This window comes from Tyto alba, unplaced genomic scaffold (assembly GCF_018691265.1).
Source record: "Tyto alba isolate M040663 unplaced genomic scaffold, T.alba_DEE_v4.0 Super-Scaffold_42, whole genome shotgun sequence".
Lineage (NCBI taxonomy): Eukaryota > Metazoa > Chordata > Aves > Strigiformes > Tytonidae > Tyto > Tyto alba.
The window spans coordinates 33,166,390-33,185,291 of NW_024881318.1; the positions used below are offsets into that span (position 1 = coordinate 33,166,390).

Here is an 18,902-nt window from a genome sequence, read left to right on the forward strand (position 1 = left end):
TGTTTGTTTAAACCCTTAATTCTGGTATAGTTCCTTTCTTTGTCAGCAGATATACCTGCTGCCCAGGAATGCTGAAGCAAGCAGCCATTAAGCTCATAGTGAGTTCTTGCTTGAATTTCTTACGAAGCATCAGCTATTGTTGCATTGAGCAGGACCAATGGCACTTGTGTAGCCCAGTGAAGTATTTATAAGCCTCTCCTTCAGGTTATTTTTTGTATATTAGAGAATATTATACTTCATAAATATTTTAAAGGTTTTAGACTAAACTTAAGCTTAGCCAGATTTCCATTTTTGGTAACACCAGTGAAAGGTAGTTAACAAAGATAGTTAGGCATGTGTCCTGAAGTATGAAGGCTATGTAAAAGAAGTAAGAATAAACTTTATTAAAATGTAAAATTGACCCTTGTCTGCTGCTGCATGTTGATTTGACGTTCATGCCTTGGAAAATGGACTTCAATGGCAAAGACAAAGGCTCATGCCTTGATCTGAAGCAAATACTGGGCATCATCTCAATACTCAGAAGTGCAGCTATTCTTTACATATGCTTCTTAAAAAAAAAAAAAAAAAAAAAACGACAACTGGATTATCTATATTTATCACACACATTAACAATACTTGGAAGTTGTTTATCTATAAAACACAATTTAAGAGATCTCTTCTTGTTGTTAGTCTGATCTGTTTATGTTGGTAGCCAAAATAAAACTATGCTATAGTACTACAAACCCAGCACTGTAATGGGAGTAGAGGCTGTATTCTATCCTTTTTTGCTCATTGTCAGAATTGTTTTGGAAAGTTCCAGTTCAGAAGCAAACTATATCTTCCATTTTCTCTTACTATCTTGACATTTTTAAGTAGGGTAAATGAGGACAGATTTTGAAGATACTGCTTACTTCTCAGAGTGGTGGCTGGGGCGGAAGAAAATTCCTTACTTCAGCTAGGAACTCCAGGGTTCTTTTTGTTTGTAATTTGAGTAATTGTAGTCTAGATTTAGTTGGGATATAGTGCAAAGAACTCCCAAAATATACCTTCTAGTTAGTTGTCAAACGAAAACCAATCGTGTACATACCCAAAATGAAAGTACCTGCACTAATATACAACCTGTGATGTCTGGTGACACCTCCAGAACTGAGATTAAAGCACTGTAAAGAAAATTAATAGTAAATCACATGAAAATTAGTTACTGTTTCATTTGGTTTAGCACAGTCTGTAATCAGCTGAACTGTAGATCTGGACCAGAAATTCAGTGGGCCAGCCACTTCTTAGATGCAGATTTATTACAGTGACTATAGGTGTTTTGGGTACCCTGTTCATACTAGTAAATGGTTTGTATGCATGGTAGTAACTCTGTGCCTATCTCTACATTTATCTACCCACACCTTAAATTACATGCATCCCAGCCTATTCAGAAACATATTCACAGCCCAAAATGCTTATATAATATAAAGTATTCTCTCTATACTTGTAATCTGACTGTGATATTTTTCAACATCTTTATTTATTGTAGAAGGCTGAAGAAAATGCAGAAGGAATGGCATCTGGTCTGGGTCCTGATGGAGAGGTATGGATGTTACAGTGTGGGGTATTTTTGTTGTTTGTTTTTTAAATTTTCCAGTGATTGTTCTGTGAGACATTGCTATAGCTTAAAAAAAGAACATGACCACAGATGTTCTAAGATGTTGTATATAACCAGGGATAAAAATTATTATGATTAACATTTATGCTAGAGTGTTTCTCTTCAGAAAGTTGAAGACTAAAAGAAAAATGTATTGAATCTATCATTGAGTAGGCTGAAGAATCCCTCTCAGTTTTGTTATATGCTTAAAAGTAAATGGTTTTCTTGTAGTCCATGCGTAACCATAATTTACTTTCTAAAAAGAGGTTGTAAACACAGTATATTCTAGCTTTTCATTTTCATAAAATATATTGTTGATATTACATGTAATTAGCTTTCAGATACAGGACAGATTACAGTGCTATGATGACTTAAAACATCTGAAAGTTCTTTCTTCCTCAGAAGCAAATGGAAATGAGCAATTTTTCTTTGTCGTTCTTTGAATAATTCTTTTCATTCAGTAGAATAACATATGCTGCCTCACTAAGAGCCATTCTGTTATGCCATTTTTCTGTTTCTTTTATTTATAGATAATGAATTTAGAATTGTATTTATTATTTTACTTTTGGTCTTTTTTATACTTGCAAGAGATATTTTTGCTGATGTAGTTAAAGAGTTATAGCAAAATCCTTTAATGTAGTTATAGTTGCACATGGAAAATGCACATAACATTCCTGTAACTTCAGTATTTATGGAAATTATATAAGTTTTATACTCTGTCAGTTACTGTATTTATAACTTCTCAGAGTTATTTTTTCTTGTTCATATATATTAGGAAAAGATTCTTCAGTAGGAGCTTTTTAAAGTAGAAAATCTGTGATTAAACAGGTCAAAGAAATAACAGAAAAAGTAATCATGCTATTCTGGTTTTGTTAGAGCACCAGAATAAGTAAAAGGTTTTGTTATTGCAGGTGCTTTATCAGCTTAGTTGAAGAAGTCAGGACAGTGAATCTTTAAAGTAGGCCTTCTTTACTTAAAAAAATTAGTTTAATTGTCACATTCTTGTTTCGCCATATAAGAGAAAATCTCGTAAGGTCAATGTATCTTTTTTTTGTTTTGGATGTCCATTGGTATAAATAACAGGAGTAAAGGCCTATGAGCTTACATACCTTGTGTCTTATTTCACAGAAGTCAGCAGTGTATTCCTTTCCATGTTGCTCTTGTTAATTTATGTGGAATACTGTGATATACTTGTGGATATCATGTAATACATGTTACACGCACAAATACTGTGACGCAGTGTTTGCTTGATAGCCATGTGGGAAGGTGTGGCTTCTAATGACAAAATTTTGCTGTTTGTTCAGATCTGGAATTTTGAAAGTGCTATTAGTTATTTTTATTATGCATGACAAGTGTGAAATTCAGTTTACTTACGGTATAAACTTTCATTTCAATTTTTAGCCCATAGATGAGAGCAGTCAGATGAGTGACCTTCCAGTAAAAGTGACTCACACTGAAACAGGCAAAGTTCTTCTTGGACCAGAAGCACCAAAAGCAAGTCAGCTGGATGCCTGGCTGGAAATGAACCCTGGGTAAGTAGGTAGCATACGAGTAGGCTGCTTCTTCTATTTGTATTCATATTTTTCATGGTTTTCTCTTATTTACTATTCTATTCTATTCTATTCTATTCTATTCTATTCTATTCTATTCTATTCTATTCTATTCTATTCTATTCTATTCTATTCTATTCTATTCTAATTCTAATTCTAATTCTAATTCTAATTCTAATTCTAATTCTAATTCTATTCTATTCTTTTAATTTACTTTGTGTAAGCTGAGTAGGAGATGTACTGAACCTAATCCCTCCTCTTGTTATTTGTAATTCATAGTCTTTCTGTCATCTTTGTACAGCTATGAAGTTGCTCCCAGGTCAGACAGTGAAGATGAAAGTGGCTCTGAATATGAGGAAGAGGTATGTGTCATTAAAAAATACTGTGATAAGTAATACAGTAAAAGATGAGTACTTATTCCATGTGGTATTTTCCTCTTTTTAATAAGGAAGGAAGGGAAAGTGATAGTAGGTATGTAGGTGTTTTAAGGGTAATACAAACAGGAAAAGTAACTGGTTTTGTAATTCTTTTCAGTTTATAGCAGTTGCTCTTTACATATACTATGAATGCCTAACTGGTAATTGGGGTTAGCAAGAGTAAATATTTTAGTCTGACTATTAATAATCATGAACCAGAGAGTATTAGTAGGTCCCTATTTTAAAATATATATATCAGAAAAGTCTGTATTGTGTCTTTGTGCTGAATGAAGTTAACATCCTTAATGTCTATGCATTGGAGGTTTTATTGGCAATTCTGAATAACACAGTTACTATTTATATATTAAGTTTATTAAAAAGTTAGAGATTATGTCAGGGATTTAGGTTCAGACTGTTCAGGGTAGGCTTATTTGATTCAGTATTTTAATGGCGATTTAAATACTATTATTACAAAAATTCTAAAAAGAATCTTAAAATTAACAAACAAAGATCCCAACCCTTCAGGGTCATAATATTATGAATAATCAATAATCAATACCGACACTTGCATAACATTTTTCAGACAAGTGCTTTCTAAAAGAGGAAAACTGAGGAGTAGAGAAAGGACCACGTTCAATCAACAGGCTTGTAGCAGAGCTGGGTATAGAATTCAGATCTCCTAAGTCTAGCAGTCTTTACAATACTAGACCAAATGACCAGTGAAACTGACTGGACTTCATGATGTTAAGATACCTGCCTTTGTAGGACTAATGACTGCTAATGTAATTCTACAAGAATCTCAGTATTAAGATCGGAGGGGAGGGCCTGATACCTTTCAGATTCTACAGTAAAGTAGGAGAGGTGTGCTCACAATTTTAGTACAGACTTTACCATCAGTGTTGTTAAGAGCTGGGGAAATAATTCTTAGGAGAGCACACTTGCAGAACTCAGAGCAGTGTTTTGTTCAGCTTCATTAGTGACATTTTAAGTTGTTGGTTATCAGTTGCAACTATAGACAGAAGACAAGTTGTTTTAAAACAAGTAGAAATGTGGTCTGCTTTTAAAATTAATAAACTTGAAGCCTAGGCCAGCAGTTGTTGGCAGTTTTGTAAGCTTTATTAAATTATCACGTCTGGAATATGTTATAAACATGGTATTGTAATCCTCTTCATGAACATGGTAGAGAGAGTAAGACTTTTAAAAGTAAGATCATTAAAGGGGAAAATACTTCTTATTTCAAAGTATCATAACTTCCTGTTGGTTGATATATGTCAAAAATTATCTTGTTATGCTGCAGGGAAATTCTCTTGCAGGATAGGTGTAAGTTGAACTTTGTGATTCATAGTTCTGTCATAAAGCATTGACCAATGAAAGCTACCAATATGTGGATGCCAGTTGGAAGTATGACCTGGGAAGATGTTGTGCTTCCCAGCACCCCTGTTCCTTTTCTGTATTCTGTAGGATGATGAAGAAGAATCAAGCAGGTTAGAAGCAGATGACAAGATACTCCTGGATCCTAACAGTGAGGAAGTTTCTGAGAAAGATGCAAAGCAAATCATTGAGTGAGTGTTCTTTAAGTGCTGTTTTTTGTTAGGAATTGTGATTTCTTACAGTGGCATCTCCCAAGAGCAGCTTGCTCTAGATTACAGTGAGTTGTGGTAGCATGAACATCTGCAGGAGAAGGAACATGATCATTTGGTATTAACTGGGTACTGTTTATAAAGTAGCTTGCACCCTTTGCAGTACTTACTACAGTTGAAATTTGCACTGTTTCTTTACAGATATATATGTGAGCTGTGGTCAAAAACCCTGTTTGTTTGTGGGAATTCACCTGAGTTCTCTTTCTGCTTTCCAGGACAGCCAAACAAGATGTGGATGATGAATACAGCATGCAATACAGTGCTAGAGGGTCTCAGTCCTACTACACTGTTGCTCATGCAATCACAGAAAGGGTGGAAAAACAGTCTTCTCTTCTTATTAATGGCACACTAAAACATTATCAGGTGAGAAATCATTAAAACTATAAAATTTTAAATTTGGAATTATTCTCAACATTTCAGTGTTGTCTTCCAAGTGGCAGACTGAAAATTTGTTAAGAAATACAGGATCTCCAGTAGGTTAGAATTTGTGAATTATATGGATAAAGCAATGACAGTTACCTATCACAGATAACATTTCATGCATACTGCTTGAATAATAATACCAACTTTCTGCATATACCTGTAAATTCTTTTTTCATTACAGACCAGTAATATTTTGGTTTTGCTCTCCTTCTCACTGACCTGGAATTTCAAGTCTGCTTATTATTTTAATTTGTTGTGGATTAACAATATTTTTCTTCTAATATTTAAAAGTTTACAATTTTATTTTTTTAAGTAGGATCCTAATATTTCAGTGCAGTGATAGGTAAAATTTGGAAACAAGAAAAATATTTTACTGTGGGGGTTGACGTCTCGTATATCTTTGCATACATTCAGTGGATTTAGTAACTAGGAACTTCTGTATTCTGACAGGTCCTTCACCTGCTCAGTGTGATATCTAGCAATTGAGTGAGTAGATTAGTTCTTTATCATGTCTGTTCTATATAGTAATTGCACCAGAGGTAAAATTCATACTTGTCTAAGGAGCTTTATGTCAGGAGTGTTGAGGCTTGGTTTTGGTTCTAGCAGTAAAGTTTTGAAGGAGACTGTTCTGTGACTCTCCCTTTCATTCCCTGTATTTTGCCATCCTCTACGTTTTACATGCTTTCTCCTTCTCAACTTTTTTTCTACTTTTCCATGTTGCTTACTGTCAAGTTTGGTCAGATTGTCTCTTCCTTTGTATGAGTATATGTCAGTGGAGAAAGTTCAATGACATAGAAAATATAGTTTTCCTATTCTTTATTCTGAAGCTACTTTGTTAGTGGGATATATGGTTGCAGAACAAATTCTGATTAACTCTTGGTGATGTGGGTATTTAATACCTAAATGTAAATTAGTCAGTATGTACATAAAGCCAGTCAACAGTATTTTGGATACTGTCTTGCAGGGACAACAGAAGATTACTTAAAGCCTGTAGTGTTTTCTCTCTGAACCTTCTCAGGCCTCTAATTTACTTCTTTGTCCATGCATGAGACACACCAAAAGTCTGTATCTTAGAAGCAAAAACTTAATTTGCACTCGCATGAGAAATGTAATACATGCCTATGCTGAAGTCTGTGTGACAGGGGAATAATCTGAGTCAGTGCTTTCTAGCAGTACTCTTTGGTGAGTGAACTCTCTTATGTAGACATTTTTTAGCTACAGTATTCTGGATTCCTTCCAGCTCTGGGATTTTATACACAAGGCATAATTGGACTAAGGGGGCCTACACTGACATGTGGAGTTATGGACAGCAGACACTAAATGGACACATAATACAAGAGCTTTAGCATACCAGTGATGCAGTTAGCAAGGGTGAGGCTTACGTGTTTTTGTGCAGACTTGATGGGTTTGGTTTTGAAAGATTTTAATTGATACAGGCAAATAGCATGAAATATAAGTAGAAAGTTTTAACATTTGACACTGTTGAAAGTGAAGAACAAACTCTTGTAATGTTTTTATCAACCTTACATGTGAGTGCCTGTGTTGCTGTGTGTGTAGTGTATGAAATCTAGCTTCATATTATGGGCTCTGCTAAACAGGAGTGATGATTTCCATGTAGCTTTTACCAGAAATTTATCTTACTTTGGTTTTTTTTGAGGGGGAAGGTGTTAGGGTAGTCAGGGATCCCCATGCATATAGTATTATTAAAGGAAATCAATGTCTAAGTGGACAAATAATTATTTGTATGGGTTTTAAATAACTTAAACTATTACTCTTCATTTCAGCTCCAGGGACTGGAATGGATGGTTTCACTCTATAATAACAATCTGAATGGAATTTTAGCTGATGAAATGGGACTAGGAAAGACAATACAGACTATTGCACTCATCACTTACCTGATGGAGCACAAAAGACTCAATGGCCCTTATCTCATCATTGTTCCCCTTTCGTAAGTAAAAGATCCCTTTCTGCTATTACAGTTTTAAGCACTGAAGATTGGTTTGTTTGGAACACACATCTGTTTTTCATATAATGACAAGATGAAGTGCACAGTGGGATCACACTGAACATGTATTCAGTGATTTCTTTGATCATTTCTTCCCAGATAATTGTCTGGCATTGGAAGGGTGACCCAAAGGCTGACAAAGCACTCGATTCCATTAGTTTCACTGCCCACTCTTGGCAAACTGAGTAGTGAACTTACTGTAATTCACTCTTAAAGACATAATAGGGGAGATGGTATTTCTTTCATATTACATGCCTGCAGTTCCCCGTTCAACTTTGAAATCTGTTGCATAATTCTTTAAGCAACTGGCATCCCATCCGATACCAAGTAATTATACTTTAATGAGGTTGGATGATCTTTTAAGTACTGTATAACTAGCCCCAGATATAGCCTTGATGAGTGATGTTCACATTCCAGGTTATGATTGTTTATTGTGCTGCCCCCTTTTACGTTTCCTTAGTTTTCCAAGATGCTGCTTTTTTATACATTTCATTTAATGCATTTTTCTATCTCCAGGAGTGAGGTGTGGGTTTTAGTGATTTGAAGTGCTCTGTTTTAAATAAAAGCTGTCAGGTATTGTAAAACTGATGTAGGATATTGAGAAGTTGTTTGCTTCTTTTTCTGTGTGACTTGATTGATGTGCAGAAGTTCCCCGGCCTTTTCATTAGATAATTTGTGCAGCAGTTTTGCTGAGTGTACAAATGTATAGGATTGGGATAAATTTTATTTCTAGCCACCTCTTGATTTTTTTGGAGGTATCCTGTCTTCTTGCTGTGCTGTAGTAGTAGTTGATTGACTAACATAAATACCACAGCTGTATTGAATACAAATTATGAGGTCTAATGTAAAAAAAAAGTGGCTGGGAGAAGATCTATAAAGTAAAACAAAATTGAAAATAAAGGAAGTGTGCTATTAATGTCAGATTTCACATGGGCACAGTAAAAAAGTCAGATTTCTTTTGAGTACTCTGTAATGATTTTTCTTACGCTTCTGAAAGAGAGGAGCTGAAATTTCTTCCTTGTATACATTTTAAAAGCCACCTTTCCCTGCCTGTTCTTAAGAGCTAGTACTGCTGCCATCACAGGTCCGGTAAGAAAAAATAAAGCAAGCAACTGACAAACATTAAGGTTATTTTTTTTTACTTTATCATGATAGCAACCTAGCTCAGCCATAGAAACCTATTTGCTGTGATCAAATAGCAGAAACACAGTGCAAAAATGGACCTGCATAGTGGCACTGGGTAGCACTATGAGTAGTTCTACTGGAGTAGAACACAGATGAATTCTGTTACCAAACTCGTGAGACCATACTTGGAAAGTTGTAGTGTCAGGTTTTGGATGATAAGTAGTATAAAAGAACTAAAAAATCTATTTTTTGTTCAGGGTTATCTTTCTTATCCTTAATATGCTCCAAAATACAAAGATGCCCATAAAAGACCACTCTGAATTGGTTTCAAAGAGGCCTCTGAGTATGAGCGGAAAGAGGGTATCACTTTTTCCTGTATACTCCCCTCTCAGAGGTGTTTGTATTTTATTACAATATATAAAGTACATTTTTTAAAATATACTGTTAATTATGGGAGTTGATTAGTTGGCAACCACTTGGAAGCATTTATAAAGTTTGACCTGCAAATGATGAAATATATTACTTTTTCTTTGTAATCTCTATGATAGGACTTTATCCAATTGGACATACGAATTTGACAAATGGGCGCCTTCCGTGGTGAAGATATCTTACAAGGTTTGATTTCCTTTTTATATGATAATAGAGTTGAAGGAATGAGAATAAAGCCAGTTTTTACTCTGCCGGTGTTTGCATTTCTAAACTGTTTGCTTATGAAGTTTTGTCATGTATATTAGGTACTAAGCATTGAGAGTTAATCATACTAAGAAGATGACTGTAATAAACTGTAATTACTTGCACATAGTGAGATGCAGAATAAAATTGCTAGTTATGGTATTTCAAGGCTTCTGATGAGAGTAATACAAATGATCGCTACTTTACATTTTATACAGAGCTGAATACTTTGCTGTTTGGCCACTGTAGTTGTGGTACAGCCAAACATTTTGTAAGGAGACTAGACCACTACCTGCATGTTTCCAGTGCCCCATAAACATAGCTTTACAGTCCAGCAACCATTTAGGGAAAGGGCTCTGAAAAAGTCTGGAATGAATGAATATATAGTTTGCAATGCTGTAGGATTACAAGTTCATGTGGTTTCTCTGTGTCTGCTAATTTATAAAAATAATATATTTTCTTCATTAGAAGAAAGAGTAACTACTCACTTCTTTCTGTCTTTTAGGGTACACCTGCAATGCGCCGCTCACTCGTTCCTCAACTTCGAAGTGGAAAATTTAATGTTCTTTTAACTACTTATGAGTACATAATAAAGGACAAACATATCCTTGCTAAGGTAATAATGACTGTCATCTCTCAACAGCAAGACCTTCAAGACACCTTCAAATGGTGCATAGCACAAAACACATTTTTGGTTTATAGGAAAGTCCTGAGTTGTTCCGTCCTTCAATAAAAGTTTAACCTTTCATTTAATTTTCTATTCCTCTGTTTATGACTGGACTTCCAGTCACAGCTCTTCTCCCTGCAAACACCAGGATTTTTCTGAATGTGGCCAGGAGACTAATTCCTTTGTGCAGTTCTGTCAGTACTGTATGTATACCTGCCTGTCCTTGGAAAAACATGACTTTTCTCCCCTCTGCTTAATGGCACTTAACCTAATCTGCTGTTTTGACTTTAATCTTCTTTCATTGTTTCTGACCTGAAGCTCATTCTTATTAGAGCCGTTCCATCTATGTAGTCACTTTTCCCCAGGTGACTAAATAGTTACCTGTATCATGATTTTGGTATCCAGACTCTTTACTACATATCGCCCAGTTTTTAAAGGCTCACTAACTGTCAACAGGTGTGCCTCAAATGTAATGAATTAACTTGAAAGCTACTGTAGTGTAAGACTGTTTCATTTACACACATAACAGACTAAGAAGGTATTTTGCCGTATGGAGAAGCCATATGGTCCTGCTGTCCCTTTGTTGTTCATTTTCACTTTATTTCATTACTGCCTATTTGTATTATTTGTTTTTCCTCTCTGATACAAAGACAGTCCATTTTCATTGCATAGTTCTGAACACTTAAGAACAATTTGAGACTGTGGAGTATTCCTTCCTCTCTTGCTAAAAGATAGGAAGGTCAGCACTGTGCCATTCAGCCTGTTGTGGCAAGAAGAATTAGTTAGCACCTAGGAAAGTACAAACCGAGGCCTTCCTAGTCACATGGTCAGGCGTGGCACATGTGTTGACTGCCCATGTGGTGGTACAGGTGGTGAAAGAAAGCCTGAGCCAGCTCCTTTCGGCATCTGCTGTGACTGCATTTAGTCTTTCACATTAAGAAGTAGAGACTTTATTTGAAGATGCAGAACTGAGATGAGGTGATTGTAATTATGTTGCTTCATTCTTGATTAAAAGCATAGGATTAGCTGAAACAAAGTTCAGGGTTGCTGTTGTTTGTGAGCATGGTTATTTTGTCTGAAAATGCTTTTGTCTCTTGTCAAGGTTCTTGTTGCAGATAGATTTATCTAGAATTTATGTGGTCTCTTTCTTCCACTGTGAACCATGTTCTGGCCATGAAGAGCCAGCTACCCGAATCTGTTTCCCAGAATTGAAGGAATCCTCTGCTGTTGCAGTTCAAGTCAGGATTTAGCATCAGATTCGGCATACCTAGTGTTTGTTTCTACTTCAGCTGATTGCAAGGGCACTGGTACTTGGATAAAGCTTGATTTGTCATTTCTCATAAATGAGAATGACTGATGTCACAGGCTTGAAATTTTGTTCTACACCTGTTGGGAAGAATTTGACTATGTCTGACCTGCTCTAACTTTGCCAACTTTTCTTCTTATTCTTGCAGATTCGATGGAAATACATGATAGTAGATGAAGGCCATCGAATGAAGAACCATCACTGCAAGCTGACTCAGGTCTTGAATACTCATTATGTTGCCCCTAGGCGGATACTGTTGACTGGGACTCCATTGCAGAACAAATTGCCTGAACTTTGGGCTCTTCTCAATTTCCTCCTCCCAACCATTTTCAAGAGCTGTAGCACCTTTGAACAGTGGTTCAACGCTCCGTTCGCCATGACTGGAGAAAGGGTAATGTGGCAGGTTTTTTTTAGAACATAAGAAACAAACCACTTGGACAAGAACAGTAGGGAGCTTACACAGAAGGGTTAATATTTGAACCCTACCTGATACTTAGGGAATTAACATAACTAAAAGCCACCTTTTTTTATTATATCAGAAAAGTTTAACATGTGTCTTTTCTGAATTAGTCAGTTTGGTTGTATCATACAAATATTTATTGCTCATACTTAATAACCTTTCATGTGAGAGAAGACATTACCTAAAGTATTGAATTGCCTTGTAGTGACTTTTATAAACTTCCGTAGGTGGACTTAAATGAGGAAGAAACTATTCTGATCATCCGTCGTCTCCATAAAGTGCTCCGACCATTCTTGCTGAGAAGATTGAAGAAAGAGGTTGAGTCTCAACTGCCAGAAAAGGTTTGCAAGGAGTTGGTCAAGGGGTTTCATACTTTTTTCAGCAATATGTAATATTCCTTTTTCAGATTTATTTTACAGAAGAGGACTTCTTTATTTTCTGTTATTGCTGCTGTTTGTTTGTTTATAACTCTGCAAAGAAAGTTGGCCACTGAGGAAGCCTGAATAGCTGAAGTTTCTGAATTCTCAGGATTCCTCACCAGTCTTACAGTTTTAATTCTGTTTGTAGTCATTCATATAAGACATGAAACTTATTTCCATAATACCTGGTTTTAAGTTGTGAGTCAGCCATACACTGAGGAGTAGATTCTGTCCTGTCCCATCCTCCCTGCAACAGGTAGAACTTTTTCTGCCTTAGCTAGTTCACTGAAACTCCTAAAGGACTACTGGACTTTATAAAGCAGGCAGAATTTGATCCCACGTTAATATTCCAGGAGTTGTGTGGAGTGCCTTGTTGAAATTGCACAAGCATTTTTTTAACCAGTGGCTTTTTAATTCAGAACAGAAAAATCTCTTCTGATTTGAAAGATCATTATTTAATCCCTGGGCAACTCATCTTGCACCACCCTGTCCTCCTTAACAATTCTACATTGCTTTTCATGTTCACCTATCTCAAAATAACAACAGCAACTAAGTAAAAAAGTAACTTTGAAGGTGTGCTAGGGAGAATTTTGTGCTAAGGTCAACTGGGTTAAAAGCATACTAAAATGAAATTTTTTTAAGTTGTGTTATGAGATGACTAACACTGACTGACTGAATGAATGAAGAGCTCTGTACAAATGCTTAGCGACTACTCAAAGGAAAGGCTTTTTAAAATTTTCTTTCTCATCTTTATAATGTTGTGAACACTATTACTGTTCTTCAAATGTCAGATTCTCAGTATCCTCAGAAGCATATATTTGAGAATGAAACATATCTACATTTTAAAATATTACTGAAATCTTTATTTCTTTTCAAATTTCTGCCAGAGCCACTGTATTTGATAAAATCATTAGTAGTCACCGAAGGAGGAGGATTTAGAAGTTGCATACACACTGGTACTCAGAGGACCATGTTTCTTTTTGTTTCTGTTACATTGTTTACAAAAAAAGCAGTTAGTCCATCCATGAGGACTGAGCTTGTTGACTGAAGTCTCTTAGTCAGTTTCATCTGAAGAAACAGTCACTTCTCTTTAATGAGTTCAAAATAATGTGATAACTTTTATTCCATTTACTTATTAAACATTAGGAAGCTTATGTTTTTCATTTTTATCACCCCTTGAAAGACTTCTAGCCACTAGTGTGGCTTTATTATGTGACTTTTTATTCTACATGACTTAATAAAAATGTAGTGACTGTAATCTGGAAGTTGGGTAATAGAAAAAATAGGTTAAATTGGAGTATGAAGTCTTTGTATTACAGGATTTAAAGATAGTGTGTAGTCAAATAATGCTTTAATAAATACACTTTTAAAAAGCTGAACAGGAAGTCAAACTCAATGTGGGGATCATACAGTACCTGTTTAATTCCCTGTGTTTTCAGTTGATGTTGAGAAAATGGCATATTTCTGTGCCGAGCTAGGTAAGCATAATGCTAATTAGACACTGTAAGGGATGCTTATTTGCTAGGTATACAGTGATGATGTTTCAATAATGCTTTGCTTGATATTTTTATAATGTATGACAGACAGAATTAACTCCACAGGTTATTAAACATAAAACAAATTTTTTGAAATTACATGTTAAACATGAAATTTTTAAAAAATTATTTTTTAAAATTTTTTAAATTACAGGATGAGAAAAAAATATGTTTGGCAATTCTGCAGCTACATTCTTGGTATCCAGCTATCTCACAGTAGTTATGACTCTCACAGCTTATCTTTTGAGATACTCACTGCCGTGCTTGCAGTTGGATTGTTGTTCACTGAAATCATGTAGTGTTAGGGTATGGATAAAAGATGAGTATTTTTTTGTTTGTGGTTTAGGATGACAAGAACCTACAGTTAGATCCTACTAATACTATTATGTCAGTATGTTTATGGTGGTGTGTTTTTGTTTTTTTTTTTTTTTTTACACTAGGTGGAATATGTGATCAAATGTGATATGTCAGCTCTTCAGAAGATCCTGTACCGTCACATGCAAGCCAAGGGAATCCTTCTCACAGATGGTTCTGAAAAAGACAAGAAGGTACAAAAGAAAGACTAAAACACATAGGAAACAAAGCATTATGATTAAAGGTGTTAACAATATGATTTCTGTTTTATAAAATTAGTATGTAGGCTCTTACTGCAAGTATCTGTCAGGGGAAAAGAAATCTCTATCAGACATGCTTTTGTTTTACAAGACTGCAGTTTACACTCTCTAATCACAAGATAAAAATACTACTCATATTCACTGTAGTTTAAATGCCTTTCTGCAGACGGGCAATATTGGAAAAAAAACAGCACTTCCCCTAAGTTTAATCCAATAATGTACCTGAATAACTGTGATTGTGGCAGCACTGGCTACAGAAGGTTGTCTTTCAAAGCTGTTAGTTAAGTAAAAATCTTGTTCTGGTCACCTAGGGCTGTATGCTTGCATTTATACTTTCAAGACCTGTTACTGACAAAGTTCTTTAAGAGAACAGTAGGATTCAAAGTCATGTAGTCAGATTTAGACTGTGTATTAGTAAATGTTGATTATGGCATGATGGGACTTGATCCTGTTAATATAGAGTAAACAATTTGCCATTCATCAGCTTATTTGTATGTACACATTTCACATTATAATAAATGTGAAATACCTTGAACAGGCGCTGTACAACAGCTGGTGTGTAACACTTTATGTTTGCATCCTGTTATGTTTATATTACTGATGCAGTGCAATCACATACTGTTTTTCCACCATGCTTTTTCAGGTAGCATTGGCACAATGGATGATTTTTTATGCAGTATCTTATTTTACCCTCCTTGTTTTGTACAGTCAGATTGTTTTCTTTGCTGGTGCTTACTCAAACTCCAGACAAAGCTGGTTCTTATCATTGAATATTGATACTCATCTTCATAGTTTGAGCACTTTGTAAACAGAAATTTATATTCCTCTGTTTTATTTTTAATGTAATTTTGTAGTTTGTTGTCTTTACTTTTGTCCTACAGATTTCATTTTGTATCACAGTTATCTCTAGCTCTTTAGCTGCCTGTGGTCCTGTTTTTACTTGGCCTGGAAAGAAAAACCCATATATCCAGTTGACAGACAGGAGGAGATTCCATAGAATTGACAAGCATCCGGCTAGAATTTTCCTGTTAGAGGGTTCAGACCTGATGGAATTTGTATGGTTTCATAATAAACAGTATAAATAAGCAGTATGCAGGACAGTAGATGCTCTGTTTCCCCCTGTGAACACTGCAGACAGATACACAATACACTTCATGGATTACTTTCAGGTCTTCCTTTTTCATTATGGAGCATTCTTTTGATAGATGAATTTATACAGCAAGACAGCTGCACAGTAGCTTCTGTACTTTTGTTGTTTTGGTTTTTGGTTTGTTTGTTGTTTTTATTAATGATGTGGTGTTCATGTTTGGGGTAGAAGTAGTTTTATGCCTGCATTTAAAAATATCTTTCAAAAGCTTCATTAATAATAAGCTAAGAAATTAGATTCATCATTTGATTTGCATTGTTTGTATCCATAGGGAAAAGGTGGGGCAAAAACTCTTATGAACACTATCATGCAATTGAGAAAGATATGCAATCACCCATACATGTTTCAACACATTGAGGTAAGACTAACAGGTTTGATATTGAGACTTGTTTTTATTCAGATGGCTAACATGATAGAAAACCGCTGTTGAGGCTTACGTGTGTGGGAGAGGACATCTCTGTCCCCATCATTTGTGTTGAAAAGGACATGTTTGAAAAATACAATCATTATGGTCCCTTATCTTTAGAAACAAATGAACCAACCACCAGCGTTTTATTGGTAATCTGAAGTCTAGTTTTAAAGCACTTAATCTTGTGGAGACACTGTCTTTAAAAAAAAAAAAGTTTTTTTAAATTTAAGACGTTCCAGAGTGACTTAACCTCTACTTAGACCTAATTTATAATGTAGAGACGGTAGTACAAAATGCCATGTGTAGGATCTTTGTAAATAGCAGGCTGCTGATCTTTTACAATATCAACCAAAATTGGCCTATTCTATTCACCTTGGTATTTCAGAAAAAATGTACTATCTATGTAGCATCTCCATTTGGACTCAGAGTACAGAACTATAATAATATATCTGGAAAGATAGAAAGTGTCATAAATATCTGGGATGTAGCTACATTTATGAATGAATAAATACCTACTGCGATAATTCGGTACCTACTGTGATGTATTACCAGTTGTCCTGATTTGGGCTGGAATAGAGTTAATGTTTCTTTTTGGTAACTAGAATAGTGCTGTGTTTTAGATTCGTCATTGGGTTTGGTATGAGAAGAATGCTGATAGCACACTGATGTTTTCGGCTGTTGCTGAGATTTCAAGGACTCTCCGACTCCCCATGTCTTGCCCGTGTGCAAGGGCACAAGAAGCAGGGAGGGAGCACGGCCAGAGCACCTGACCCAAATTAGCCAATGAAATATTCCATATCATGGAATGTCATGCTCACTATATAAAGGAGGGGCAGTCGGGAAGGGGCTCTCTCTTGCTCGCTTCTGGGATTGCGACTGTGGGATCTTGGTATTTCGGGATCGTTAGCTGGGAACGGGATGGATCTTGGTCAGCAGGTGGTGAGCAATTGCATTATGGATTGCCCATTTATATTTTCTATTACTGTCATTGTTTTGATTTTATTACTGTTATTAAACTGTTTCTAATTCAACCGAGTTTCCTTTTACCCCTCCAATTCCCTCCCCCGTTCCCAGGTGTGGGGGAGGGTGGGTGAGCAGCTGCGAGGTGTTTGTCTGCCGACCAGTCTCAAACCATGACACCAGTGTAGATTTCATTCTGATCTCTTGTATGCTTATTAATAAACTTGAGTAATTTACAAATGGATCTTCCAGTAATTAGTATAAATTAATCAGGTTCTACTGTGTTTGTAATGTGGTAAAATGTATGCTGACAGCAGTCACTTCTGCAAACCATGAATTTCAAATAATAGTAGCACAGGAAGACATTAAGCAGAGAACTGTTGCTACAGGGTGGATTCCAATAATATGAAAATAATGGAACTGAAACACCAATGGTCATATATTTTATTTGATATAAAAATGCATAATTTGAGATTATTGTGTAGTTTGTAATAATTTGTTTATTGCTTATAACTCTGCAGGAGTCCTTCGCTGAACATTTAGGCTACTCAAATGGCGTCATCAACGGGTAACTCAGTTTTCCTTCGTGTTCATAATGTTGGAACTAATATATCACATTCTTTTCCAAGAAGGTACATGCTAACAAACTTGAGTAGTGTATAGAAAGGGAAAGGAGGCACAAGGCACGTATTTAAAGCAAAAGATAACAGTACTAGAAGTGTTATATGAGCTTTTTATGACGCTCTGTTTCTTTCAGGACAGGCAGAGAAGATTGTAAACTGATGTCTTCCTTTCCCCTTATTTTGAAATAGCTTAGGTAACATCTGAAATTCATTGGAATGACTCTTCAGAGATACCAGTTGGGATTTTCTTATATTTCTTGTTACTTTTGGCTTCAGCTTTTCCCTTTTTACCATCTTTGTTGCAAATTGAAGTAGCATTTCTTCCATTATTTGGAATGAAATAGATTCAGATTTTGGTTTTGACACTTATTTGTGCAACTGTCTAGGAACAGATGCTTTCAAAGAGAAAGACATGCATCTTCCATCTGACCCCCTTTCTGTTCAGGTGTTAATGACATTTTTTTTTTTTTCCTTAACTAGTATACTAGATGATTTGTCTCCTTCATTGGTATACCAGACTACTTGTCTCCTAAACAGTTTAGTCTTTTGCTGATAATGTAGGTACACATATGAGAAGGCCGTGTGCCTTGTGGACTTAAGTATACTATTATTGCTAGTAATAAACTGCATTTTGAGAGTACAGACTGAAGGTTAGAAGAAAATGATGTGAAATTAATTTTTGTAAAGCATATTACTGTGATGCTGATTCAGGCATCCTGTTTTATTGATTTTCTCAGTTGCACCTGGAATTTCATTGCTAAAGAGTCTGTTTTGCAGTTCATAACATAGAAGACAGAAAAGCAGCTAATCAAAGGAACTAAACGTTGTTCAGGACTGCTGAGGTTATATGGCTAAAGAGTATATCCTCTGTCAAACTCCTCCCATTATCTCTGTACACTAGATCAGTTTGGAATGTTTCACTTTCATATGCATAGTGGTTGAATGAAAAGGGAATTGTTTATAACATGTGCCTGATAAATACATCTTCCAGCTGCAGTAAATGCCAGCTGAAAGCAAAACTAGCAGGTGAATGTCTTAACTGATAAAATGCTCATCTAGCTGAGAAGTAATGTTTGTTTTGATAAATCATGAAACAGAATTGAATTTCATAAAGGAAGGTATTCTGTGTGGTTGAAAGTCCACACGGTTTTTGTAATTGAAGAAAAATCTTTTCCAAAGAGGAGTTCACATGGGTGTTTATTTTTTTATTTTAATCAACATAAACAATTTTAGAGAGAGAAAAGTGCTACTAGTCTTGTTTATCTTAAGTAAATTAATCCTTTCTGTTATACTGTGACATGATAATGGCTAAAAACTTC

General features: G+C 35.5%; 1 protein-coding gene across 5 annotated transcripts in view; it reads left to right on the forward strand.

Annotated features, from left to right (window-relative positions):
* Positions 1-18,902, forward strand: part of SMARCA2 (SWI/SNF related, matrix associated, actin dependent regulator of chromatin, subfamily a, member 2) — a 125,575-nt gene that overhangs the window by 55,208 nt on the left and 51,465 nt on the right. For 3 of the 5 annotated variants that reach the window (XM_042804440.1, XM_042804441.1, XM_042804442.1), the window contains exons 11-23: positions 1,505-1,558; positions 3,014-3,144; positions 3,464-3,524; positions 5,040-5,140; positions 5,434-5,581; positions 7,426-7,589; positions 9,320-9,386; positions 9,949-10,059; positions 11,565-11,807; positions 12,104-12,217; positions 14,271-14,378; positions 15,863-15,949; positions 17,482-17,528. In XM_042804440.1, coding sequence (XP_042660374.1) covers positions 1,505-1,558; positions 3,014-3,144; positions 3,464-3,524; positions 5,040-5,140; positions 5,434-5,581; positions 7,426-7,589; positions 9,320-9,386; positions 9,949-10,059; positions 11,565-11,807; positions 12,104-12,217; positions 14,271-14,378; positions 15,863-15,949; positions 17,482-17,528 — 1,436 coding nt within the window. Of the gene's footprint in view, positions 1-1,504; positions 1,559-3,013; positions 3,145-3,463; positions 3,525-5,039; positions 5,141-5,433; positions 5,582-7,425; positions 7,590-9,319; positions 9,387-9,948; positions 10,060-11,564; positions 11,808-12,103; positions 12,218-14,270; positions 14,379-15,862; positions 15,950-16,845; positions 16,940-17,481; positions 17,529-18,902 lie in introns of those variants that run through there. The other 2 variants (XM_032989652.2, XM_032989645.2) reach the window with 2 other exon arrangements.